The sequence below is a fragment of the Zalophus californianus genome, chromosome 15 (assembly GCF_009762305.2).
Source record: "Zalophus californianus isolate mZalCal1 chromosome 15, mZalCal1.pri.v2, whole genome shotgun sequence".
Lineage (NCBI taxonomy): Eukaryota > Metazoa > Chordata > Mammalia > Carnivora > Otariidae > Zalophus > Zalophus californianus.
Genome location: NC_045609.1, coordinates 32,815,534 through 32,842,348, shown reverse-complemented (window position 1 = coordinate 32,842,348; position 26,815 = coordinate 32,815,534). Strand labels below are relative to the sequence as shown.

The 26,815-nt window shown below is 46.3% G+C and overlaps 1 protein-coding gene and 1 non-coding gene across 4 annotated transcripts in view; one reads left to right on the top strand and one right to left on the bottom strand.

Moving 5' to 3' along the window:
* Positions 1 to 11,839: 11,839 nt before the first annotated feature.
* The window catches only part of LOC113921867 (prosaposin), a 28,714-nt gene continuing 13,738 nt past the window's right edge, over positions 11,840 to 26,815 (top strand). For all 3 annotated transcript variants that reach the window (XM_027593268.2, XM_027593259.2, XM_027593249.2), the window contains exons 1-2: positions 11,840 to 11,993; positions 25,112 to 25,245. In XM_027593268.2, coding sequence (XP_027449069.1) covers positions 11,954 to 11,993; positions 25,112 to 25,245 — 174 coding nt within the window. In that variant the 5' untranslated portion in view covers positions 11,840 to 11,953. The remainder of the gene's footprint in view (positions 11,994 to 25,111; positions 25,246 to 26,815) is intronic.
* LOC113923959 lies at positions 25,990 to 26,092 on the bottom strand. Its single transcript, XR_003520468.2, has one exon. It is a non-coding gene; the product is annotated as a U6 spliceosomal RNA (small nuclear RNA).

Below are 26,815 nucleotides of genomic sequence, written 5' to 3'. Positions count from 1 at the left end.
CACCATCTTGAGTCTGGCTGTAGTCAGACAACTCTCTTCCCACCTGCTGGGCTGACTGGGATGGGGGCTGCGGGGAGCTGCGGGAGCACCTGCAGTCTGTAGACAGAGCAGAGGAAGCGAGAAAGCCTGCTCATCGGCACCTGGCAGGGGAGGGTTGGTGGCAGTGGACTGGGGACCTCCCCTTCCCTTGGCATTGACATCCCTAGCCCTGCCACCAGCATGGGGTGGAGGAGGGTGGTGACCATGGTGATGGGGCTGTGGGGTGGTTACATCTGGTGGGATCGTAGCTTTAAGTACTGGGAGGACCCAGAATCTTGGAGGCAGATATTGGGCCAGCTGTGGGGGAAAGGGGGTGGGGGACAACCTGCGGGCTCTGGGGCAGTTTCCCCAGTTTCTTTGTCCACTTGAGGAAGCCTCCTCCTCTTGCTCTTAATAAATAATAAGGAAGCAAAACCCCACACTATCCCCTACATGTAACATCCTCCTGCTCCTAGCTCTGTTTGCACTGTGCTGACACGGGCCAGGCCTGTGTGGGGTGCTCCACGTGCCCCATCTCATCCCATTCTCACAACAGCCCTGGCCCAAGGCTGCATCCATTCTCCCCATTTTCTGGATGAGAACACTGAGGCTTGACAACTTGCCCAGGCTCTCACGGTTGGTAGAGTAAGTGATGGAGCTGGGACTTGGACCTTGGCTTCTCTTCTCCTGGACATTTTAGGGCCAAGATTGTTTAGGCATTTTTTTTTTTCCTTTTAAAGGAAAGTATTTTCTCAAAATATTAAAAAATATTTTTACAAAACAGCTTTAAGATATAATTCACGTACCATATGATTTACATAGTTATGGTATATAATAGATATAATTCACTGGCTGGTAGTATATGCACAGAACTGAGCAACCATCACCACCACCAACTCTAGAGCACATTTTCAGGACATGTTACTTGCCAAAGACAGCCTGCACTCCTTAGCTGCCGTCCCCAATTCTGCTATCCTCTTTAGCCTCTGGCAATCACTGACCCGTGTGGATTTGCTTACTCTGGACATTTCCTATAAATGGAGCCATACAATATGTATGGTTTTTTTGACTGGCCTTTTTTGAATGGCTTCTTTCACTTGGCACGATGTTTTCAAAGTTCATCCGTGCTGTAGCCTATGCCTGCGGTTCCTTCCTTTTTATTGCTGAGTCCTAGCGTACTGTATGGATGTACCACAACTTGTTCATCCATCCAGCAGGTGATAACACTGGGGTCGTTCCCACTTTGGGGCTACCATGAATAATGCCACGAACATGCACGTACATGCTTTTGGGTGGACCTGTGTTTTCAATTCCCACGCGTGTATACTTGGATCATACAGTAACTCCGTTTAACCCTTTGAGGAACTGCCAACCTGTCTTCCGCAGCGGCTACGCCACTTTCCATTCCCAAGCAGCAGTGTAAAAGGGTTCCATTTCCCCACATCCTCCCCAACACCAGTTACTACACATCCTCCCCAACACCAGTTACTACACATCCTCCCCAACACCGGTTACTATCTGTCTGTTTGGTAACACAGCCATCCTAGTGAGTGTGTAGGGGCATCTCGTGGTTTTGATGTCCATTTCCCTGATGACTCATGATGTTGAGCCTCTTTTCTGATAACTAATGATGTTGACCACTTTTTATGATAGTTTTAATCTTCTTTCTTTATGTTTTAAAACTATTTATTTATTTATTTGGGGGGGGAAGGGGCAAGGGAGAAAATCTCAAGCAGACTTTCCACTCAGTGGGGGAGCCCCAAGTGGGCTCCATCTCACAACCCATGGGGTCATGACCTGAGCCGAAATCTCTAGTGGGATGCTCAACCGATTGAGCCACCCGAGCGCTCTGATCTTCTTTATTTTTTTAAGATGGACCCAAGCGCCTGGCTGGCTCAGTCAGTAGAACATGAGACTCTTGATCTCTGTGTTGTGAGTTCAAGCACCATGTTGGATGTGAAGCCTACTATAAAAAAAAATAATAATAAAAGAACCAATTTTTTCCTTTTTTTGTTCTTTTTTTTTAAAGATTTTATTTATTTATTCATGAGAGAGAGAGAGAGAGAGAGAGAGAGAGGCAGAGGGAGAAGCAGGCTCCCAAGGAGCAGGGAGCCCGATGCGGGACTCAATCACAGGACCCTGGGATCATGACCTGAGCCCAAGGCAGACGCTTAACCATCTGAGCCACCCAGGTGCCCGAACCAATTTTTTTTTTAATAGGAAATGCCTTTATGTGGTTTCTCAATGAAATCTAAAGGAGATTTAGTAAAAAAATTTCCATTCTACCTGCCCTGAATTCCTCCAGAGATATTTTATGCAAATATGAAAAATATGGACAAATGGTCTTTTTTCACACAAATGGAGCCTGTTAAACAACTTCTCTGTACTTTGATTTTCCACTTTATATTGCTACTAATTTCGGCATTGCTTTAGTGCCACTGGAACCCCTGGAGATCCCAGTGTGTCACAGGACCATGAGCCATTAATTTTCTTTGGGGACAAATCAGGCATCTCTAGCACCAGAATCCAGGAGACCTTGTATGGTCTGGTCTGTATGGCACGGTTTTTTGTTTGTTTGTTTTATTTTGTTTTAAATTAATAGACTTCAGGGCGCCTGGGTGGCTCAGTCGGTTAAGTGTCTGCCTTTGGCTTGGGTCATGGTCCTGGGGTCCTGGGATCGAGCCCTGTGTCAGACTCTCTGCTCAGTGGGGAGCCCGCTTCTTCCTCTCCATCTGCTCCTCCCCGACTCATACTCGCTCTCTCGCTTGCTCTCTCTCTCTCCAATAAATAAATAAAATCTCTTAAAAAGCACATTAAAAAGTCTTAAAAATAAATTAATATAAAAAATAAAAATAAATTAAAATAAATAAATTAATAAACTTCATTTTTTAGAGCAGTTGCAGGTTTATTTTTTTTTTAAGATTTTATTTATTTATTTGAGAGAGAGAGAGCACATGAGAGGGGGGAGGGTCAGAGGGAGAAGTAGACTCCCTGCTGAGCAGGGAGCCTGATGCGGGACTCGATCCCGAGACTCCAGGATCATGACCTGAGCCGAAGGCAGTCGCTTAACTGACTGAGCCACCCAGGCGCCCCGCAGTTGCAGGTTTATAGAAACTCGAGCCCATAATAGAGTTCCCATATGCCCCTTCCCTCCCCTCCCACTTTTTCCATTATTAGTGTCTTGCATTAGTGTGGTACCTTTGCTACAATGAATGAGCAGATATCGATACACTATTATTAACTGAAGTCCACAGTTTACATCAGGGTTCACTCTCTGTGGTGCCCTTTTAACAAACGCAGGATGTCGTGTATCCACCATTACAGTATCACAGAGAATGGTTCCACTGCCCTCAAAATTCTCTGTGCTCCTCCTTTCATCCTCCACCCCCCAGCCACCACTAATCTTTCTACCGTTGCTCTAGTTTTGTGTGACAAAGCTTTGAAGGGGAAGCCTGCCCTGTTCAAGCCCTGGTCCCAGTTCCAGGGAGGGGCTAGAACCCCCTCAAAGGCTGGGGTGTGGGCCTGTTGAGAACCATCAATGACAAAGCTGAAACTATTTATTTATTTATTTTAAAATTTTTTTTAATTTGACAGAGAGAGACAGCAAGAGGAGGGAACACAAGCAGGGGGAGTGGGAGAAGGAGAAGGAGAAGCCGGCTTCCAGCAGAGCAGGGAGCCTGATGCGGGCTCCATCCCAGGACCCTGGGATCATGACCTGAGCCGAAGGCAGACGCTTAATGACTGAGCCACCCAGGTGCCCTAAAGCTGAAACAGTTTAATAATGAGCCCGACGTCCTTTATTCAAGAGACAACAGTGCACGGATTGGGCAAGTCCCAGTGCCTTGCAAATAGCGGAGCACCCTTCCGGAGGGATTTGGGACAAGAGCCAGTTTTCAAGCATTAAAAGGGACCAAGAGGAAACAGGGCATGATTGGCTGGGAGATTGGGATTTCTTTCTAAAGCTGGCAGACCCTGTTTCCTAGGATAAAGAAAGCTAGCTAAAGTGGGGCCGGAGGCCCGTGACTGGTGTGTGTTTCCCTGACAGGTGTTTCCCATAAGTGCAGGCTGATCTAGGTTTCTTTTTTTTTTTTTGAAGATTTTTTTCAGAGTCTTTTTTTTTTTTAAGATTTTATTTATTTATTCATGAGAGACAGAGGGAGAGAGAGAGAGAGAAGCAGGCTCCCAAGGAGCAGGGAGCCCAAAGCGGGACTCGATCCCAGAACTCTGGGATCACGACCTGAGCCGAAGGCAGACGCTTAACCATCTGAGCCACCCAGGCGCCCTGATCTAGGTTTCGATTGGTGACTTAGGCCTCCCTTTTGTGGGTTGCAATACATATGAACTAACTTCATCGGAATCGGCCCTGGAGAGTCTCAGAAGGAGTCACGCACTGCACGGGGGTCCCCTTGGTGAAGGATTCGGGTCTCAAATTTATTTATTTATTTATTTTTAAAGATTTTATTTATTTGTTAGAGAGAGCGAGCACAAGCAGGGAGGAGCGGCAGACAGAGGGAGGGGGAGAAGCAGCCTCCCCGCCGAGCAAGGAGCCCGATGTGGGACTAGATCCCAGGACCCCGGGATCATGACCTGAGCCAAAGGCAGATGCTTAACCGACTGAGCCCCCCAGGCGTCCCTTGGGTCTCAAACTGAAGTGTCATTACAAAGCATACCTTTGTCATCCTCCATGGAGAGGAGGGGAAAAGAGATTGCTCAGAAATTGTAGCCATTGTCTTCTCTCAGAACAGGCGGGTGGTTTGCCTGTCTGAATCTCTACCCAGATTGCCAGCTCCCAAGGATGGAAAGACATCTGTGCTGTCATATACCCAGTTCCTGGCCATGAATATGGATTAGTTGAATTTGTGGTTGAAGAGGCAAATTTGACCTTGAAACAGGCTTATGCCTCCCAGAGTCACAGTGATTCCTTCTGTGGGCACAGCTTCTTCCAACTGGCTGCACAGTGTCACAGTCTTGGTCGACCTGGCCAAGTGAGAAGTTTAAAATTTTCAGGGCCCGGAGTTGATGAGGCTCATGGACAAACTCGTGCGCCTGATACACAAACCAGACCAACAGTCTTCACCTTGAGAAAGAGCCCTGTTACCTGAATGTGATCACCTGCTCGGCCAAGCAGCACATTGTCCTCTGCCATCAGGCCGGTTGGCAAGTTATGGAGTCTGTCCCAGGGCCTGTGGCACCTGAACATGGAAGCGTGGTTGGTTGATGGCATCAGGCCCTGACAACCCGGCTGCATCTCCGTAGTTGGTGTCTGTCTGCCTTGGATGTGTACCTGAGTGTCCAGCCAAGGCACTGGGACAGTTCTGGGCATTCTTAGTGGAGGCAGTGTGGCATAGACATCAGCCCCAAACTTCCCTGGGCTTGTATCTTGGTTCTGCCGGGATCAGGGATATGCTAGGCAAATCAGCCTCCCGAGACTCAGTTTCTCTATCTGTAAAATGGGCACAATTAATTCTTGATTTAAAGATTTGAGATCATATATGTAGAGTGATCAGTAGAGAGGCTGGCATATAACAGACGGTCAGTTAATGCCAAATGTTGTTGTTACTGCTATTATTATTTAATGCCAATTTGCCTTTTTGATTCTTCTCTCCCTCCCCGGCTAAATTCCAAGTTCCTTAGGAAGCTTTACCTTTTTTTTTTTTTTAGATTTATTTATTTATTTTAGAGAGACAGAGAGAGAGAGAGCACACGTGCACTCAGGGCAGGGGGGCGCAGAGAGAGTCTTAAGCAGACTCTGTACTGAGTGCAGGGCTTGATCCCATGACCTGGAGATCGTGACTTGAGCCAAAACCAAGAGTCGGATGTTCAACCAACTGAGCTACCCAAGCATCCCAGGAAACTTTACTTTTTTAAAGATAAGCTATTGTAGTCAACTTGATAATAGCCCAGTTCTGGCTTTCCCTTTCAGGTTCAGAAACTGCTCAGTCTAATCTCATCCTTGTTATTGTTCACTCTCCAAGCCTGGCCCAGAGCAAGGGCCAAGGGTGCTCTAGAAGCCGGAGGAGGAAACGGATGCCTGAGGCTAGCGGGAGCAGGGAGCTTCCCTGGAAGTGGAATGCAGCTGGTCCTTGAAATAAAAGGGAGGCTTTGGTGGGTGCTCGGGGCAGAGAGATGAAGCTGGTAAATGGCGAGGGCTGGAATTCCAGAAAGCTGGATCTGGTCCCAGTTCTGTTATTTCCTGGCCGTGTGACTGGCTAAGTCACTTCCTCTCTTTGGGTTTACTGAAGTTCTCATTCTGTAATCACAGACGGATGGCAAAGTTCTGAGAATCTCCTGAAAACAATGCAAAATGTTGTGTCTGAGCAGTTTTGGGCAAGAGTGTTCACGGCTCTCAGCAGATTCTCCAAAGGCTGTGACTGCCCAGATTTGCCAATTTTTCTTCCAGTGACTCAGCATTCCCTGTGGGCTCTGCTGCCCACTGCTGACTCACCAGCACCAGCTCTTAGCAGCCCTTGTCTGAGCTCCCCAAGAGAGCATCTGATTGGCTCAGCCCGGTGCAGGGCACCGTGAGGACTGTGGGCAGAGTTCTGGGGCCTGGCCATGTCCCGGGGACCTGCTAGCCTCCAGAATAGACTGGCTGCCGGGAACTGTGCTCGGACCCAGCCCAGAGGGTGGCAGGGCCTTGAGGTTCCCAATGCCACTCTGGCTTCCCTAGAGGGGGTAAAGCAACATCGGGCTCCTTGGGAGGTCTTTACATTCAGTGTCCTCAGTCCCTAGTACAGTGCTTGGTAAACGCTAGGTGCTCCATAAAGATACTGCTTAAACACCACCAAGACGGCTCCTCGACAGGCAAACGAAGTACAGTGGGAGCAGTGAGGAAGGGAATCTTGACCGTCTCCTAAACCATAGGAGAATCTTCCCTCTTCGAGTATCATTTTAACTGGGTTATGAAGATTAAATAAAGGTTCACTAGGGCAAACAATTTGAGGTAAGGAAGGGCCACAGGGTTGTGAAACTGCCTGGCTTATTTAGGCCGCCCTGAAAGAGTGGGGCAGAGGGACGCCTGGGTGGCTCAGTCGTTAAGCGTCTGCCTTCGGCTCGGGTCATGATCCCAGGGTCCTGGGATCGAGCCCCGCATCGGGCTCCCCGCTCAGCGGGGAGTCTGCTTCTCCCTCTCCCTCTCCCTCTGCCACTCCCCCTGCTTGTGCTCACTCTCCCTCCCTCTCTCTCTCAAATAAACACATAAAATCTTAAAAAAAAAAAAAAGTGGGCATGGGGACCATGGGCTGGATGTTCAGCATCCCTGAGGGGTTGGTGCCATGTCAGTGATGCCAAGTGGGGGAGATGTAGGAAGGAGAAACAGACCAACAGTGTCAGAGGCCAAAGGAAATGAGAAGGGGGACCTTCCAAGTAGGAATTTACAATCTGCTTTCAGAAAGCCGTTCAGTGGAGGGCTGGGCTGGGTTAGAGTTAGTCTGGAGGGAGAGTTGGGGACATGGTGAATGTAGGTGACTGTTTCAGAGTAGTGGAGGGGAAGTGAGAAAAAGCACAGAGCTGAAGTGAAAATCAGGAGCGAGACAAGATTTCTTTTGGATGGGAGAGCTTTGGGTATACTTGTAATCTGAGGACGAAGAGTCAGTGGCAAGGCGGGAGACTAAAGATAGAAAAAAGGAAAGCATACCTGATGGAGAAAAGTGCTCGAAGGATGACATTAAAAATATTTAACATTTGCTAAGGCAAGGGTGAGGAACAAGAATGAGGTCACAGGAGCTGATTGACAAAAGCATAGGAGGGTTTAGCAGCTAACGTTTAGCCTCCTACAGAGAAGAAAAGGCATTTCCTCCTCAGAGATGGAAGGAAGATGTAAGACAGGAAATGAGCACAAAGATAAAGATGAGGTAGGGGCTTGAGCATTGTTGAGAAGATCTAGAATGTAACAGAAACTTGAGGCGATGAAAGCTTAAACAAGATTGGGTGTGTTTACATAAATAAAGTTTGGAGGTGGACCACAGAGAACAGATGTAATCACCAAGGACCTAGGCTCTTATCTTGCTGCTTTATCATCCTTAACAAGGCTTCTACCTCATGGTCCATGATGGATTCTTGAGCTCCTGCCGTCATGTCTGCAATCTGGGTAGCATGAAGAAGAGAGTTTGTAGGATTTAACTGGTACAAATCAGTAGAGCTTTTTCAGTAGTAAAATCATTGAAATACTTCTCCACCAGCTGGTAATAGTTGATGACTCCCTGATGCCCACCTCCCCATCCCCCCAACTCATCCCCTGGCTCAGTTGGGACCTTCCATGGCATTCCCCCAGCACTCTAGCCAGTGTCCTGGCATATCTGTTGTTAAATATTTGCACTGGATGTGTCTCTTCAAGGACAGTACCTAGAATTCACAAAATGGGCGCTTGTGCTTTTATCACATTGGCCAGAAACAGGTCCTATGTTTGCAAGGGAGATTGGGAAATGTAGTCTTTATTCTGGGTGGCCATGTACCTAGCCAGAAATGGCAGGGGGCGGGGGTGGACTACTAACCATCAAAATCAAGGAAAAAGAGGTGAAGGATACTAGGAGACAATAGCAGGCTCAACCACATGGGAGGGCTCCACAGGTGCCCAGTAGCACAGAGGGCTTTGTGAGCCTAGCTGGGATGGTTGATTCTCCAGCTGATATCTCAGGTGGGGATCGAAGAGAAGAAATCAGAGGCTGGGAATTGGTGGGTGGGTGACTGAGGTGTGAGGGGGAGAGGGGTCCTTGGGAAGGGCTGATATTTGAGTGTCTGCCTGAAGGGCCCAGGGGAAACTGAAGGCTGGAGGTCTTGATGAGGGAGATGCTGGAGGGAGAGAAGCCTGACTTTGTTGTTTGAGACACAGAGGTGGTGGTGCGAGAGGCTTCCAAGGCAGGATGAGGTTCCAGGGTGGCTGTTTGGGGAGCCAAGTGGGTGAGCTGGGCCTTCACGGTGGATGCCTCTGTTAAATCAGCTGTTTTGGCCATGGACCCTTTCAGGTGGAGAAACAGTAACAGAGGGAAGCCCTCTGGCACCAAAAGTGGAATCCAAGTGGATCTGGCAGGTGGGGGTCTCAAGAGATCTCAGGCACTAGAAGTGGGGCCTCGTGAGGAATTGGTACCCAGAACCGGAAAAACTATCGGGTTTGCTGCTGGGATTTCCAGTACGGCTCACATTTCTGAGGATAAAGATCTTTTCAGTTTCCTGAAAACTTGAGCCCACAGGAGGGAGGAAGTGAAGGGGATTTTCTTTGTTCTTTAAAATTTTTCCATAATCTTTTTCTTTAAAAAGTATTAAGTAACACATGGACATTGTAATGAGTGAAACAGTGCAAAGATGAGTTAACCCAAGTCATCAGGCTCTCTTCCCACCTCCAATTCTCTGTTCCTCTCCTCACCGAAAGTCCCACCACTTCGAAGAGAGACAGGACACGAGGGCTTCGCTGCCCCTGTGCACACCTGGACTGGGGGATCCTGAAGCTCCCTCACCAGCTCCGCATTCCCCTCTGGGAACCCGGTGGCAGGGCTTGAAGTGGACAATGGGGCGTGGGCCTTGCTCTGCGGGTGTTTTCCTGTAACCCACCTACCTCCCGAGGCCTGTTGCATACCAGCGCTCTCTCCTTCTATCATGTTTCAAAGGCACTTCTCGTATCAGCGTGTTGTCCAGGGCCAGTTTCCTTAGTTAGCCATCATTGTTTGGCATTTGGGATCTTTCCAGTATCCGCTGTTATAAAGCGTCCTTCCGTAACCACTTTGGATAGAATATTTCTAAGCTCTGGATTATTTCCCTGGGGGGGTTATATAGCTAGAATGGTATTATAGGGTCAAAAGGTCCAAATAGTCTCATAGCTCTTTGTTGCCTATGCACACAGATGGCTAAGAAGGTATTTTAAGAGATTTAAGCATCTACTGACTTGGTTAAAAAAAATGACAATAACCCACTTACTGTGTTTTATATTCTTCATTACAATTCTGTCCTTACAGGGAGGGAGATGGATGCAGGATCATATTTTTTTGTGTTCCAGGTATGCAAATGAAGGTAGCAAAAGTGCATCTCAAAAACATTGACTTATTCCTCTGGTTATGAGAAAGGGGGGTATTAAAAAAGAGTTGTGGTTGGCTCACTCTGTCATTAAACAGCTCTGAGAGCTCTAACTCCACCAAAGCAAGAGCATATGATCAGAAGATCTCTAAGCTACCTTTTGGCGTGGAGTCTTGTCATTTCTTTATGGTACACAGGGATGCCTTGCTGGAGCTGAGAGATAGGGCTGTGTCCTAGAGCCCCACCTTCCCTGCCTTTATCTGGCTGTTGGGGTGATTGGCCTTGTGTGTATGCCTGGACCTGGAATGCCTGCAACTGGGGCAGCCATGTAGCCACCTGGCCACTGAGGCCAACAAGCGAGGCACCCAGTTTAGATCATATCTTGTCCCAACTTTACTCAGCCCTCTTGTGTCGCCCACTGTGGTGCACACTCCCCGTCACCCACTGTGGTGCACACTTCCTTGTCAGCTCCCCAGTGGGAAGTTAAGAACCAGTGTGGGGATAGTGGTAGAAGAGGCGAACCAAAGGCCCTGACACCTGTCTGTGGTCGGTTCCACTTCCTAAAGGAGGAGTACACATGGTTGGAGGCAGATGGAACCCTGGGTTTGCCCCTCTCTGGTCAGGCGTGCCCTTGGATAAATGTCTTTCCCTCTCCTGGTCCCAACTTCCCCTTTGGTATAATGATGGAATGAGACCAACTGACCTTTAAGGACCTGCCCTAATAGGCTGAGATTTCCCTCCTATCCTTCCCTTGGGTTAGGAGGTACTTGCCCTTGAGAAGGGGCAGGGGTGGGGTCAGACTTCTGCTCAGAGCCAGACTCGGTCAGCCACAGGTACAGGGCAGGTGGGTTTTGTGTGGGCCACCCGGGCCTTTCTTATTCTGCAAGGAAATGAGGGTTGAGGGCTTCACAGTGTGGGGCCACTTCCTTCTCCAGCAAGGCCTCTGGCTGGTGCACAGCCAGGTTCTCAAATTCCAGCTTCACTTCTCCAATGGCGGAGCCATTTATTCTTCCCCATCTTACCCTCCACTTTGTCCAGCCCCAGGACAAACCATGGTTAGGACCTCGGGAGGGACTGTATTTAATACTGAAAACTTGTCTGTGGGTCATGAGGAGAAGTGATTGTGGATATGAAATGTTAACAGGGAAAATAAGGGCCCAGAGTGAAGCTACACGCAGGCCTGAGCTAGGTAACTATATAAACATCATTCAGGAGACAGCGTGGGCAGGGTGGTGAGCTTGAATAATCACCTTGAGAACTTAAGATAAAATCGTTAATCTTTCTTAGTTTGGATTCTCACCTGAGAAATGGAATAGAAATAATCATACAATATTTTTTCTTTTCTTTTTTTTTAGAGATTTTATTTATTTATTTGACAGAAGGAGAGAGACACAACGAGAGAGGGGAACACAAGCAGGGGGAGTGGGAGAGGGAGAAGCGGGCTTCCCGCGGAGCAGGGAGCCCGATGCGGGGCTCGATCCCGGGACCCCGGGATCACGACCTGAGCGGAAGGCAGAGGCTTAACGACTGAGCCACCCAGGCGCCCCTAAAATATTATTTCTATATAATTTCTATAATAACAGAAAATGGTACCTCATAGAAAAAAATGTGAAGCTTAAAAGACATTTATACATATTTATACATTTTAACGTTGACTTATTTAATTACTAGTTTTCTTTTTTTGGATGAATTCTCCCCTCGCACCACACGTTTCCCAGCCCCACCACGGTGCCTCCTCCTCCCTCCTCTCCGCCTCCAGTTGCGCAGGCGCCCTGCGCGGCGCTGAGTCAGGCTGCGGGAAGAGCTCAGGCAGGCCTGGCCGGGGCGGGGCTTGCGCCTGCGCAGTGCACCGCCTCGGGGCGGGGCAGGTTTATAGCCGCAGAGGATCAGCTGACGCTCTGCATTGCAGACTGCGGAGTCGGGCGTCGGGATGTACGCTCTCTTTCTCCTGGCCGGCCTTCTGGGCGCGGGTAAGCCCTGAGATCCTCCTGTCTGGGGAAGGGATTCCCCGCAGAACGCAGCCCACCCGACCCGGAGCGTACCGTCCCGGGCCTCGCCCCTCCGCTCCCTGTTGGGGTTGACGAGGGGAGCTCAGTGCGCAGGCGCGCGCTGCGCAGCTCCCGGTGGGGCGGCGGGGAGGGCCTGAGGGAGGAAGGTGGGAGACTGGCCGCCTGGAAGTCCCCCGGGTCGGCGGCTCAGGGCTGGGGTCGGGGCGAGTGGGCTAGGAGGGCGGGAGTGGAGAAGTAGCATCTTCCTCAGGGTTCGAGTTGGTGCCGCCCTGGCCTCCCCACAGCTCTGGGGGTGGGCCTGTAGGGTGACCCCGTAGGGTGACCCCTCCTGCACCTGTGTTGTGCTTGGGCCGGGCGCACGTGATCGAGATGGACTGGAGCCCCAGCCAGCGGGACACACTTTGGCCCTTGGCCTCAGTTGCCCTAGTTTTTAAGAATGTTGAAGTTGCAGGAAGCACAAAATAGAAGTACGTGAGAAGCTGTGCATAGAGGAGTATCCTTAACACTTGTTTGTTGCCCTGAATTAGTACTGATGGTTATTAAAATCGTTGCAGCCCATGAAGGCAACACTTGGGAACCAGCTGCATTGCCTTCCTGGTATTAGAAGGATCGCTCCTGTCCTCCCCGTGTTATTGTGACCTTTCTCAGTTAATGTGCCCCAAATTCATGCCTTCAAATCTTAACCTCTTTTAAATCATCATGGTAAAGGAAAGTGAGTGTGGTTGAGTACTTATCAAACTTACATCGTTTTATAGTGAAGCCAGATTTTAATTTCTATACGGAGAGGATCCTAAGTCTGGGTTATTTTCAGGTATTATAGCTTACGGAAAGGAAGTAAACCTGATCGTTAGGACCAACCTCAATTTCTCTTTCTCTAACTGTAATTAGGGGCTAGCTTCCATTCTGTCGTGCAGCTATTCAGATTTTGATAAATAGTAATAAAGTGGATGGTGGAGTTGATGGAAAACCAAAGATATAGGCTACTTACAGATGAAATAGATTTACGATGTTTTTCTCCTGTTAGAGCACCTCCCAAGAATGTGTCTTGACCTTAAACCACGCTCTTAAACTTGTTTTACTTGTATGCTGTGAAAGGTGCGCTGCTTATAAAGATTTTCGATTTTATAGTCAGTGTAGAAAAGATTTCTCACTGGGGTCGATAATACTTGCTATTCCATGGTCTGTAGAATAAACTAATACTAGTCTCTAAATTTTCTGCACTGGTTGAGAACCATTTTTTGTTCTGTATCAAACAGTTGTCCTTATTGGCAGTGAGTCACTCCTCACAAGACCCTTAGGAATTCTGAATCACTCAAATCACTGGAAGGGGACTTGTTTCTTTTGAAATGTAAAATCCTCCGTTGGTGTACTTGGGAATACGGTTAATCAGAATATTTGGTTAACCAAGAAATTCTCTTCCTTTCCCTGAACCTTTGAGTAAATGGGAGTGTGTTACAGTTATAGGCCTTGTTCTAGTCTTGCTGCCCGGCCTTGGGGATTATCCCAAGGTTATGAATTTCTAATGATACTGAGTTAGTGAAGGTGCATAGTGACGGTTGGTGTGTGCCCAACACTGAGGCAGGTAGGCGCTCTGGGGATGCTAGAATGTATTATATATACATATATATTCATTTGATAGCTTACTTTTATGATGATTCAATACATGGATTTATGGTGCAACCTGCTGAATATCAGTAGAACTTCAGTTCTCACCCAACAGGAGTTTTGGATAAATCCCGTTTCTTAATTTTCAATCAATAATCAGTTTTATTCTGAAAACATTAAGTAATGTATTTCATTTATGTCATACTTTGTTGCCAGGCATTTAGATTATTTCTAGTTTTGTTTTTCTCTTAAACTGCTTCTATAAATGTTCTTGTGCACATGAACAGACACTTCTATAGGGGATATACCTGGGAATGGAATTGCTGAGCTGTAAAGAATGCATATTTTACTTTAGGAATTGCCGAATTCCTGTCTCAAATGTTTTGGGGTTTTGTAGTCCTGTGATATACAGGTATATAGTTAATAACCTTTGATGTTGTCAGACTTTAAAATACTTTGCCAGTTTTATAGAAGAGTAAATAGGTTTGCATTATTCTTTTATTTATGCCTTAGAGGCCATTTCATGCTAGTATGGATAGACCTATGTTTTAAATTTCGGAATAATTTTAGATTTACAGAAAAATTAAAAAGATAGTGTGGTGAGTTCCTGTATACTTCACCCAGCTTCCTGTACTGTTAACATCTTATATATCTACTGTATATTTGCCAAAATTAAGGAGTGAACATCGGGACAGTGTTAACTGTGCTGCAAACTTGATGGGGCCTTTACCAGTGTTCCCACTGATCTCATCTTTCTGTTCCAGGATCCAATCGAGTACCACATTGCATTTAGTTGTCTGTCTTAATCTCCTCCTACCTCCCAGCTGTTGAAAAAAACAGTTGGCAGAGGATTTCATTGTATGCATGTGTCAATTTGGTTAACCTCATTGAACATCTCTTTTTCAGAAAAAACTGAAATGAATCCTAATGACACTTCTAAATTTTAAAATTGAATCCTGGCCATATTTGGACAGATAACTGCTTTTGAAAAGAAATTATTTAAGGGAGATTTCATAAATTAGATTGAAGGAGATACTATAGAAAGTGTTTTTGGCCAGTCTTTGTGATGACACTTATTACAATAGAGAAAGAAAAACTCCTTTACCAGTGGTGATGGGATGCTGTCCTACAAGTGTAGACATCGATACCAGAGGGCCTCCTATCTCATGAGGATTAAAACCCAAGGTTTGTCTTGTGGGGTTGCATGTTATCCGGCTTTTGGCTGTCTTTCAGAGTTCTCCCTCTTCCTCCCATGTCCAGCCGCTGGCACCCTGTTGTTTGCTCAGAACCTTTGCATTTTGTGTTCCACTGTCTGCAACATTTTCCTCTTGAGATGATCCCTGTGGATTCCTCCCTCCGCTCAGTTGTCTGCTCAGTTGTCGCCTTATCAGAATTCCCCTCTGCTCTGTCTAAATGGCCATGCCATCCTGCCCTAGTCTTGTTCTTCCTTTGACTTTGCTTCATTTGCCTTCATGGCCCTCACCACTGCTTGGCATTCTGTGCTATGTATATTTGCAGTTGGTCTGTCTGCAGCGTGTGTGACTCTGCTCGGCCCCTAATAGGCGCTCAGTGTTGCTAAACGGTGGTGTGAGGTGCTGCCAAGTGAACTTCAGCCCAGCAAGGTTACTGGGCCTGAAACTTCAGTGTGGATAGTGCCAAGTCTTTATCACGAATAAAAAAAGCATTTTCTTTCATTTACTGAAAGTCGTTTTAAGAGTTTGTGTCTTGGAGTTGACAAATCAGCAGTGACTTTGAGCTCAGGTGAAGTGTTGACCGTTGTAATAGTTTACATCCAGATTAGAGGGACCTGCAGATCTGTTGGAGAGGGTTTTTTGTAGGCGGTAGAGACATAGGAGCCTAACAGAACTTACTCTGGTGGCTGTGATTTGTGGTAAATCTGAAAAGGGAACCAGCTATAATTTGAGAAGGTATTTTACTTTCGTTGGGTTCCAGAAGTTGGCTGTTTGTAAATGGTGGCTCTAAAGGTTTCTAGTCTCTGCATCCCTATATACTTGGGAGTTGAGGGACCCCAAAGAGCTTTTGTTTATGTGGGCCCTAGCTATCAATATTTATCTCTTATCAATTAAGCTGACAATTTAAAAAAATAATCTTTTAGAAATGGTAAACATGTTAACATTATAATTTTAGTGAAAAATAACTTTCCTTGAACACTGACACATTAAATGAGAAGAATGGCTTCTTTGAGATTTTTGCAGTTTTTCTAACACCTGGCTAGAGTCCCTGCTGCGTCTGCATGTGGTGCGCTGCCGTGCTACGTGCCATACGCCTCCGGAAAACCTCCACTGCGCATGTGGCAGTGAGCGAGTGAGAAAGGCAGCTAGCGCCTTGGTATTACTATTAGGAGAAGTTTGACCTCCTAGACGCCCTGAAGGAATCTCTGGGACCTTCAGGGTTCTCTGGACCACACTTTGAGAAGCACTGGTAATAGCTGCTTTGCAGGAGCTACAGGCATCATAATTACCACTTAATTACTGTGTATCCAGTACTGTTCTGAGTGCTTTTTGCTTCACATTGATTTAATCCTTACAGCAGCCCTCTGAGGTGAGAGCAATGGAATCAGAATGCTGGAGCCTCCTAATATCCTGCCCAAATCTATGGGCATGGTCTGAAGTTTAGATTTTGGTATTTCACACGAAGGGCTGTATTCCTATTATTGACTAAAGTAAGTCAAAAGTAACATATATAGTTGACACATTTGCATGTATCTGAAATTTTTTAGTTAATGATCCTGTGGGACAGGCCCAGAGCCCTGAACTTCTGTATTAGTGGGGTTTGGCTGAGATCTTTTTTTTTTTAGCAAATTATTGCCTTCTACAAGTATGCTGAGACCACCCAGCCTCTTAGCAGGGATGGGGTAGAGCCCATGCCGGCTTCTAGCTGACTGAATTGACTCCTCTGCAGCACCTGGGCTGGGACTAGGACTCTTGACCTCTGTCTGGACCTGTTCACCTGACTGGACCCTGGGCAGTCCGGCCAGGGGCTCATTTCTTCATGGTCCAGTTGTGGCAGCGTCTTATCTAAGGTGATTGAAGTTCATCTCTGATCATCATCTGATAGATTGACACTTGGAAGAAGAGCTTTGCTGGAAGTTTATATTGGATTGGAGTGCTCTTGAATGAACTAGATAGGAATTTCTTTTCCCCAAATTAATTAAGCCACATTGCATCACTCTTGTGCAAGCCATGAGGATTGCATTCTTGTCCCTCAGTGTTTCAGTTATGATTGCACAAGCTGATTTGCCTGACCACTACCTTCTCCATGTAGATCAGTATTTTGTCCTTTTTTTTTTTTTTTTTTTTTTAAGATTTTGTCAGTGAGAGAGTGAGAGAGCGCACACAAGCAGGGAGAGCTGCAGCAGGCTCCCCGCTGAGCAGGGAGCCTGATGTGGGACTCGATCCCAGGACCTTGAGATCATGACCTGAGCTGAAGGCAGATGCTCAACCAACTGAGCCACCCGGGCATCCTGATCAGTTTTTTGTCCTGGAATGATCTTGCTTGTGAGAAAAATTGAGCAAGAGGCGGGAAAAATTTAGGAGGGAGAGGAGAAATAGGGAAGAACCTTTGTCTTAGATAACAGAACTAATAACCTATTGGGGCCAGAGGTGATGGGATATCAGCCAAGTGAGCTTTATCGGTACAGATTTCTTTTGTGATAAGAGGAATTTCTGGACCTTACTTCAGATCAAGGCAGGCTGCCTTGGAGCATATGCTATTCTGAATGATTAAATGAGCAGTGTTTTTATTCTGCTCTGCAGAATGCTTCCCAAAGCAGGATCCTCTAAAGAAGAGACAGGTGCTCCTTGCTGTAGAATCCAGCTTTTGGATGGAGCAGTCGGTGTTGAGTGTATTGCTTTATCTTCCGCAGAACCTAAGTGCATGAATTCTGAGAAATGTCAGAGTGCAGGGAGCCTCAGTTAGATGCTGCCCCTCCCGGGGTCAGCCTCACTTGGTTTCCTAGCAGCCTGCCTGTTGCCATGGTGCTCCGTTACCCAGGCGGCAGATCCATTGCCCTGTGGAATGTCTGCTCTGATCATTGGTGCTGCGAAGCGCTTGTATTTTCTCCTACCCTTTTTTTTTGGTAACTAGACTCTGAACAGTATTTAGCATATGTTCTCTAAGATATTTACAAGGAAATACAATGGCTAAAATAATAAGACTGATTGTTTTAACAAATGAAGCGTAAGGCATCTTCTTGGGAAGGTTGTCCCTTTCATTCTGAGAGTGTTTTTGAAAACCTTCATTAATTAAGTTGTGTATGTAGGCTTTAAAATATCCTCAGTGGAGGTAAGCCTTATAAAGATTTGTTGTTTGGGGACTCTTCAGGTGAATGAGGTAGATGATTAAGCTGATATTTAGTTAGGCTTAGATTTGACTGCGGATAACAGAGATCTAGGTAGTCGTGGCTTACATATGATAGTACCGTCCCTATCCTTCCACAGGAAGTTCAGGAGCTGGACAGTCCAGGGCTAGTGTGGTGGTTCTACTTCCAGAAGTTCCGAGAGACTGCATCCTTGAGGTCTAGCCCCTTTCTTCATGAGTGCTAAAGATCCAGCCGGCACACTTGTCTTTCAAGGCCAGACTGTGGTTTCATGGCCAGACCCTGCTACAAGGGAGACTGGGAAATGTAGTTTTTAAATCTTGGCAGCCATGTGTATAGCTAAAAATCTGTGGTTCTGCTCCTGTGAAAGGAGTGGAGAATGAATATAGGGAACAGCTTGTGGTCTCGTAACCAAACCCAGGTTCCTCTGTTGGGTGTGCAACAAAGCCAGTCCCTGAGACATCAGGTTTGCAGCAAGGGAAGGGTTTCTTTGAGAGCCAGCCAGCCAGACGAGGAGACGAGAGGGCAAGCCTCAGATCCTCCTCCCTGAAGGGGGAGAGAACAAGTTTTATAATCATAGGGGTTGAGATTACATATGTATATTGATGAAAAGGGCGGGGAAACAGGACTGTTCAAGAGGAAAGGTGGAGCATGTGCATTGAGCAAACATATGTGACCTATCCCAGTTCATTTTGGGGTGGGGACATAAAATTAAAACAAGGCAAAATTGGGGTCCTGACATCATCATCTTAAGGAGAGGGGCTATGTGCATGCTCCGAGAGCTCCTATAAACTGGATGGGGTCTTGGGCTCCTATCTCAGGTAAGGAATGCAGGGCCTTGCTTGCTCATGGGTTGGAACCTTATCAGTGACCTTCAGCTCAGGCCTCTACCTGGACAGTTAGTGGATTTGTTAGTGGAGTCTGAAAAGAAACAACAGCTGATTAGGGAGAAACAGTTCTGGGAAAACAAGCTTTAAATCTCCTGGTAGTTTCAGCCTCATTAACCCTATAGGATACAGTTTCAGGTTTTGCCTCATTGGGCAGAAATTGTTCCCTGAAACTGGTGGTAAGGTTTAACTTGTTTCTGACTTTGAAGGTAACATGGGAAAAAATTGTACCACGATATAAAGGTCAGAACGTGAATGCCTTCCATTGGTGGTCATCCCCTCAAGTCCATCATTAACAATTAGGTGCACAATTAACTGAGCGTTGCGGTACCAGGTACTCTGTCCTTTCTTTGCTTTCTCATTGATTGTCATAGAATTCCTGAGAAAGGGGCACTCTTTTTCCATATTCTGTAGAAAATTGTGGCATAAGTAATTGTCCAGGTCTTGGCTTTAGTAGCTAGCAGAGCAGGGGTTTCAGGCCAGTCTGCTCCCCCGCACTCAGGGCAGCCATCATTTTGTCATACGGCCTTCTCAAGCTTCCAGAAAAGGAGAAGTTTTGAGGGGGCTTTTCTAAAAAAGGTGGGTTCCACTTGCCATAACTATATCAGGGTTGGAGGAAAAGAAGCCCATAGTTCCCATGTCATGAATTACTGAGAGCGTTTCATCTGTGGTATTTTTAATGCCTTGCTGGGCACGTCTCATTCCTGCTCTTGCAAACCTCTTGTTTAGCACCTGCGTACATAGTTGTCTACTCCTGGGCTTCTCACAGTGGAGCCTGTGTATCCTCTGTGTGACTAAACAATGGCATCTGAGGATTTGGGATATAACCCTTTAGGTCTTTGAGCTGCCAGTTAAGTACTTGATGAAATGCAGAATAAACAAACAACAGCCTGGATTCTGCTCTTTTGCGAGTACCTATTTTGGGCAAGGAAGTGGATCAGAGAAAGGCCCTGTTGTTGCTACTCCAGGTGGTGACAGCGATGCTGATGATGATGGCGCCTGTTTGACTTCTGTAGCCCTGCCCCATGTTTTACAAATTCTGGTTAATTTTTATAAACTCCTAGAAAGGAGTACTAGTAATAGGCCCATTTTGCAGATTTGAAGACAAGTTCTAAGGTCACCTGACTAGAATTGGTGAGCTATGATCTGAGCCTTTGACTGTCTGATTTCAAAGCCAGTCTGGTAATGGGAGTTGACATATGTGGATAAATGAAAATGCCAGAGAGACGCTGGTAAAGGCATTGACGGCTGAGAGATGTCATATTCTGACAGTTGAAAGTGCCTGACGGTGTCATCTTGACTTTTTTTTTTTAATGAGAGATTGAGCATTTTTTTAAAAAATTAGCATATAATGTATCTGTTTCAGGGGTGCAGGTCTGTGATTCAACAGTCCTACACAATTCACAGCGCTCACCGTAGCACATGCCCTCCCCGGTGTCCATCACCCAGCCACCCCTCCTCCACTCCAGCAGCCTCTTTATTCCCAACAACATTCCAGTAGCGGCATCTTCATTTTACAGATGCAGAATAAACTCAGGACAGTGATTGGCTGAAGGTCATTTATTTGGGTGGGACTTGGAGGCAGAGCTTGTGTTTTGTTTTGTTTTGTTTTCTTCAGTGTCCCACATTTGAAAAACATTTAATTTAAATGGTGGGTCAGGTACCTTAGGTGTCTCATTTTCTAAGCTCAAGATTTGGTTTCTTTCTGCAGGAAGTCATTACATCTAAAACACAACGTGGCTCTAGTGAGTTCGCCCTGCCTTCCAGGCCCACTGAGGTGTTTTTTTTTTTTTTTTTGTCTAGAGGCTAGAGCTCCTGCAAAGCCCCTTTCTGGTCTAGCTCATGGCATCCGTTCTCAGTAAATTAAAATTCCATTACAGCCCATTTTTTTTATAAATGACCTACATGTGGGTCGTTAGAACGTGTCTAATTTCTTCTAGGCCTGGGGAATAAAAAGGGAACACAGTTGCACCTATCCCTTTGCTAAGGAAATACGATTGAAGTTCTGTGTCTTAGAAAACAACACAAAGCATGTCTTCTTTAATAAAAGGAAACCTGCCTGTAGGGTTTTAGTGTCTCTGAAGGGATAATTTCTGTAATCTCAGTTTATCTCTGTGTTGTCATTGAGGGCTCAAATGGCAGGCCTTGGAACTGAGAGGGGTAGTGCCTGGTTGCCCTTGCCCTGAGGAGTGTTTGTATCTTAACATATTTAATTAGAACTCTCCAGGGGGTCAGGCTCATGTTTTCTAAGAACTTTCTTAGAGTTCAGCATATTGTCTCAAAAGAAGGAAGTTGATATTTGGGGGCAGAGTGTGGGAGAATGAGAGTAGAGATGAAAGCTTTGCTGGGAACATCTTTTGAGGCATAACTCATCAGAAAGTGGCTTAGGGTAATTTCTTTATGTTGGTTGTGTACACACACTGAAAATGTCGTTTGCCTCATTGTTATAGGAGTGAAGATGTGTAGCTCCTAAGAGGACTTCTAGCCCTGCTCACCACGCAAGATTTCTCTTATGTAGAATTCCTTATAGTTGGGCATTTTGTTTCTGTGTGGTGGTTCTGCTTTTGGAGAGGTCATCCTCTAATGAGGCAGCTCATTCCCTCTTTGGAACCCTGTGGATGGCCCCTTCTTTGAGCTGTGGTCTGTTTCCCTTAACCTCTACGCATTGCTCTGAGGTCTGGGTCTGAAACCACACAGCAGATCCGCTCCCGTGGTGGGTGGAAGGCATCCTTTCACTATGAAGATGGCTGTGTTTCTCAGAAACAGTGTCTCTCCCAGCTAAACACCTCCAGTATTCTAGGGGACCCGGGAATGGTGTCACGTGCCCTCACCTTCCTGACCTGCTGTTCTTGTCACTGACTCATGGCAAGCAGAGCACACAGGTGTGTTCTGCCCTTCCTGTGGCCTGAGCTCTGCTGCGTGTTCACATTTTTTTTTTTTTTTAAAGATTTCACTTATTTATTTGGCGGGGGGTGTGGGGGGAGAGGGAGAGAGAGTGTGAGTACAAGCAGGGGGAGCGGCAGGCAGAGGGAGAGGGAGAAGCAGGCTCTCTGCTGAGCAGAGAGCCTGGCTCAGCCCGAAGTGGGGTTTGATCCCAGACCCCGGGATCACAACCTGAGCCAAAGATAGACATTCAGCTGACTGAGCCACCCAGGTGCCCCTCGTGTTTACATTTAAGTTTAACCCTGTGAGTTTCATTTTCCTAGCTGTCTGTTCTTTTGGAATCTTTCTTTTAGCTTCTTTCTCAGTCTTGGTGCTGCTGCTGCTTGCTTGCAATTTTTGGTATGAGCTTTCCATTTGAGTTAGGTGCCCCATCATCTGAATCCCCTACCTCCTTTACAGTTCTTCTGCCACATCACACCTGGGTTTTTAAGACACTAGCATGAGCCATTGCCCACAGAGTGAGCTTTCACATAGGGATGAGCGTGCCACATGAGGTCTTCTCATGGGGCCTCAGGTCTGTCTTTGCAGCCTGGCTCCTGAGAAGGCAAAGATTTCTCTCCTTTGGAATGTTCAGGAATTCCCTTTCCCCCTCTCAGCTAGTCTTCTGTATTTCTGTCTTTCAGGGGCCAGTTCAAATTTCATTTTGAAGGAGACTCTGCTCGGTCCCCCACACAGCTATTACTTTTGCTGCTCCAGGGCCCCTGTTTTCTGTTAACATAGCACAATTTCGTCAGGGTCTGTCCCTCCCACCATGGAGTCAGCCCAAGTCTGTTCACTTTGTTCAGCTGCCTGAGCACAGTGTTCTTGTCCCAGTCAGTGGAGTTTGGTAATCGTGCCTTCATCATCGTTGTTTTCCCTCTTGGGTGGAGAAAAACCATGCTTGCTTTTAGAGCCTTCAGTCCCCAGCTGGGATCCCCGGACAGGGGTAGTGCCTGAGAGCTCCCTGAAATGATGTGAGGGTGTTTTGTATAAATACATTTTCCGGGAAAAGGATTCGTGTCTCAAAGTGTTCCGACCCCACTGTTTGGTTCCCTCACAGGGCATCAGGTCCTGAAATAAGCACCTGAACCCACCCCAGGTAGCTCACTGGCATCACCCGTGCTTGTGTTTCAGCCTCACATTACCGATCCCGAGGACGCACAGTTGTTTCTGTTTATAATAGACATTGGGTCATTTTAGGACATTAGATTTGTTGTATACCACAGACTATTTTTATAATATGCACCTTTAAAAATTTGGCTTTAAGTTGGAGGAACATGGGAGTGTGTTCCTGAGAATTTAATTTCTAGGAGCTGGGAGTTTAGTTCCATTTCTCAATGGCTACATTACAGGTACTAAACTTCTGTGAACCATCTGGGGATTAGTATATACTATTGAATCTGCTGCATGTTTTCCCCTGGAAACCAGAGTCCAGGCCAATGGCTGTTGGAATGTGGCTAGTTCAATTGTGTTTGTGAACTGGTTACGGATGTGGTTTTTGCTGCAAAGGGGCATCGAAGGCAGTAACCTGGGTAGCAGATTAATAATTCATTTGCCCATGTCTGAAGGGGTGCAGATCATCTGGCTTGAGCTTTCTGCAGACCTATGACTCAGTCTTTGTGTGAATAGTTTGTGGAATATAGTTTTGGCCGAAAAGCTAGTAATGACCGCATTTCCTTGCTTTCCCTCTCCTGGAGTGAGGGCACCTGCCAACCTCTGTGCTTTGTATACTGTGTGTGTGTGATTCCTCATGTCTGTGGAATCACTGTGTCTTCTCATTGGCTTACAAATTGAAGCAGAGAGCCACATGACTCCTGAGGTTGTCAATCTAGTTCATGGCTGGGTTTTCTCCTCAGACTTGGGCCTCGTGTTTCCTATTCACAGTAGAGGGTGGTTCTGCCCTACTGAGCGGTTGCTGGAGTCGGCCTTCTGCGCCGTCACCCATCTTATTGTAGCCCAATGGAATCTGTTGTTTTCTAGCTGAATTGTTGGCTTAGAGATGAGGTGCCAAAGTCAAGGTTACTGTAGACCTCTTGTAAGAAACATAGGTACTCTTAAGGCAGTTTATAAAATATTTTAAAGAGATTCACAAACAACATAATTTTGGGAGGTATTTGTTTTTTTGTGCAACTTCTGTATAATTTCATATTCTTGAATTTTTTTCTATTTGATGTATAATGTTTTTATACTTTACAGCTACATAATCTTTTTAGTAAGAATCATTAGCTCCCCCCCCTCTATTTTTGGTCATTCAGGTTACATCTACTTTTATTCTTAGTATTGTGAATTACACTTAATAAATATATTTATGCCTGTCATATTTTGCCTCTTGGAATGCTGTATTTCCTTATAATACATTTCTAGAAGTAGATTACTTTTGTTTTTTTAAGTAGGCTCCACACCCAGCGTGGAGCCCAGTGTGGGGCTTAAACTCATGACCCTGAGATCAAGACCTGAGCTGAGATCAAGAGTCAGGGACTGAACCTCCAAGGTGCCCCTAGAAGTGGATTACTTTTTTGAAGAGGGATTTTTTTTTTTCCAGTTTTTGAAATACATTAAGAAGTCCTTACCAGTCACACTTATCGGCCGTACAAATGCATATTCTCCTACAAACTTGTCCCTTGGCTATTTGACTTTCAAAATATGGCACCTTCTTGCTGTAACCTGTGTTTCTTTGGTCCTAGGGGACTTTGTACCTTTCTTGTGTTTTTCCCTAGTTCTATTTCTGCACATGTGACTTCTGCCTGAGTCCTTTCTTATCACAGCAGATGCCATGCTGTGCACCTGGTTTTGAGTGGACACGTATTCAGTGGGTGATACCAAAGTGGATTATGGAGGGTTTTTTGTTAGTAGACTTCTGTGCACGTATTCACAAAGCTAGATTTATAAAAGGGCTCTTCTACTAGAATATTAAGAGTCATTGTTTTTGTAATTAAGAATATGAATCTTGTTTTCCCTACAGATTAGAAAAACCTGACTTTGTCATTCTTCAGAAATTAAAAATTTTTTTATAATTAAATATGTCAGTGTTCTCTTGCATAATTTGTTCATGGAAGATTTTTAAGGTTGTAAAGATAAAAAGGCCTCATACTCTTTAAGGATAGTTTGAGAGGAAAAAAGCAAAGCAGGTAGTCCCTGGTCCCTCCCAGCCCTGTGACTTAGACTGAGACATCGCTGAGCTTCTTGACCCAATGCTGCCGTGTGGTTTGTGTGCCACACAGCTGGGTGAGGGGCTGAGCTCCTGTCCGGCTCAGTGCCAGGGCTGGTCCTTCACCCTGGGTAGGTGAGTGAGGTGGGACACCTTCTCATGCTGGTTTTTCTTTTAGCTCTAGCCAGCCCTGTCCTGGGCCTGAAGGAATGCACCAGAGGCTCAGCAGTGTGGTGTCAGAACGTGAAGACAGCAGCTGATTGTGGGGCCCTGAAGCACTGCCTGCAGACCGTCTGGAACAAGCCGACGGTGGTAAGTGCCATTGGGACTGTACTCAATCTCCTTATGTCATCTGTAGCTGTTGGCATTTACAAAGCGCTTTCTTTTGCCTCACTTCGTTTGCTCCTCACGGTGACCCTGTGAGGGAGGCAGGATCTGTTGCAGGGTGGATCCATTTTAGCACAGTGGAAACAGAGTCTCAGAGAGATTAAGGTTCTATTCCCCCAAGGTCAGGGAGTCTCTTTTTGGCAGTGAGAGGCTGAGGTACGCCCATAGCCACCACTGTGTGCACTCCATGCTGCCTTCTGGGCCTCGGTGCATGTCCCACCTCTGCACTCCAGGTGAGGTACCAGAGGTTTGCAGCTTCCGTTCTCGGGGCTGGGTACACGGGCACAGCTCTATCCCTTGGTCACTCAAAAAAGTAGATGCTAGGGGCGCCTGGGTGGCGCAGTTGGCTAAGCATCCGTGTCTTGGTTTCAGATCAGGTCATGATCTTAGGGTCATGAGATCGAGCCCCATTTCAGGCTCTGCACTCAGCACTGAGTCTGCTTGAGTTTCTCCCTCTGCTGCTATGTGCTCTCTCTCTCAAATAAATAAATACATCTTAAAAAAAAGTGGATGCTAAACTTTTGAAATCCTTCTCTGCTTTTTGGTATTTTCATTCTTTGCCTCTCGGAGACAGGCAGATCGCGGATTCAGACGCTAGAGCGTAGTAGCTATTTAAAATGTTATTTCTAGCTGTAGCCAAACTGGAAAAGATGCTACTGAATTTTTTTTTTTAATACGGAACACTTCACAAATTTGCATGTCATCCTTGCAATGGGGCCATGCTAATCTTCTCTGTATTGTTCCAATTTTAGTATATGTGCTGCCGAAGCAAGGCTGATGCTACCGATTTTTCATCTAAATAGTGTTAAATATAGCATATTAATGTGGGTGGGGCTCCTTACATTCATGGGGAATACTCTGAGATGACAAAGAAGTGCATTCTTCCTGCGACCTGAACCCTCAGTAGACGCCTGAGCTTTGTTGGCTCTACCAGCTGACTGCAGAATATGCATGTGGCTCGCTCCAGGATGTGCCACCCCTGACTGTGTGGAGTTCCAGGTCTAAAACTTGTCACCAGTGGCCACTAGTGCTGCTTCATTAAGAGAAGAACAATTAAAGACCCTGTTCTTTTAGAAGTGGTTTCTGAATTTGCTGAAACACCACCCTCTGTGGCCAAAATTACTTTCTGATTTGGTTTCTGATTTGCTTCTCATCTTGTTTTTAATACGGCTTCCTCTTTTCAAATTCAGTGTGTGACAAAGGGAGGACTTTAGCTCTTCTCTTTTGATAGGGCAGTTTCGTGGTTGCCTGAATCTGGTATTAGCCTGATAAGGCGCAGAGGTTCAAATTGATTTCTTTCAACGCAGCTAAGTTCACAGGTATTCCTTCATCTCACGCAGACGTGTTAGGTCCTTCTTTCTTCATGGGTTGAAAATCAGTTGACCTCAAGAAGGGAGCTTCCCATGAGCCTCAAGAAGCAGCTAGAATCTCCATGTCCTGGGCCACATGGGGCCCGGGGTGCCCAGGCTTGTCAGGGGACAGGCATGCTGTTTCT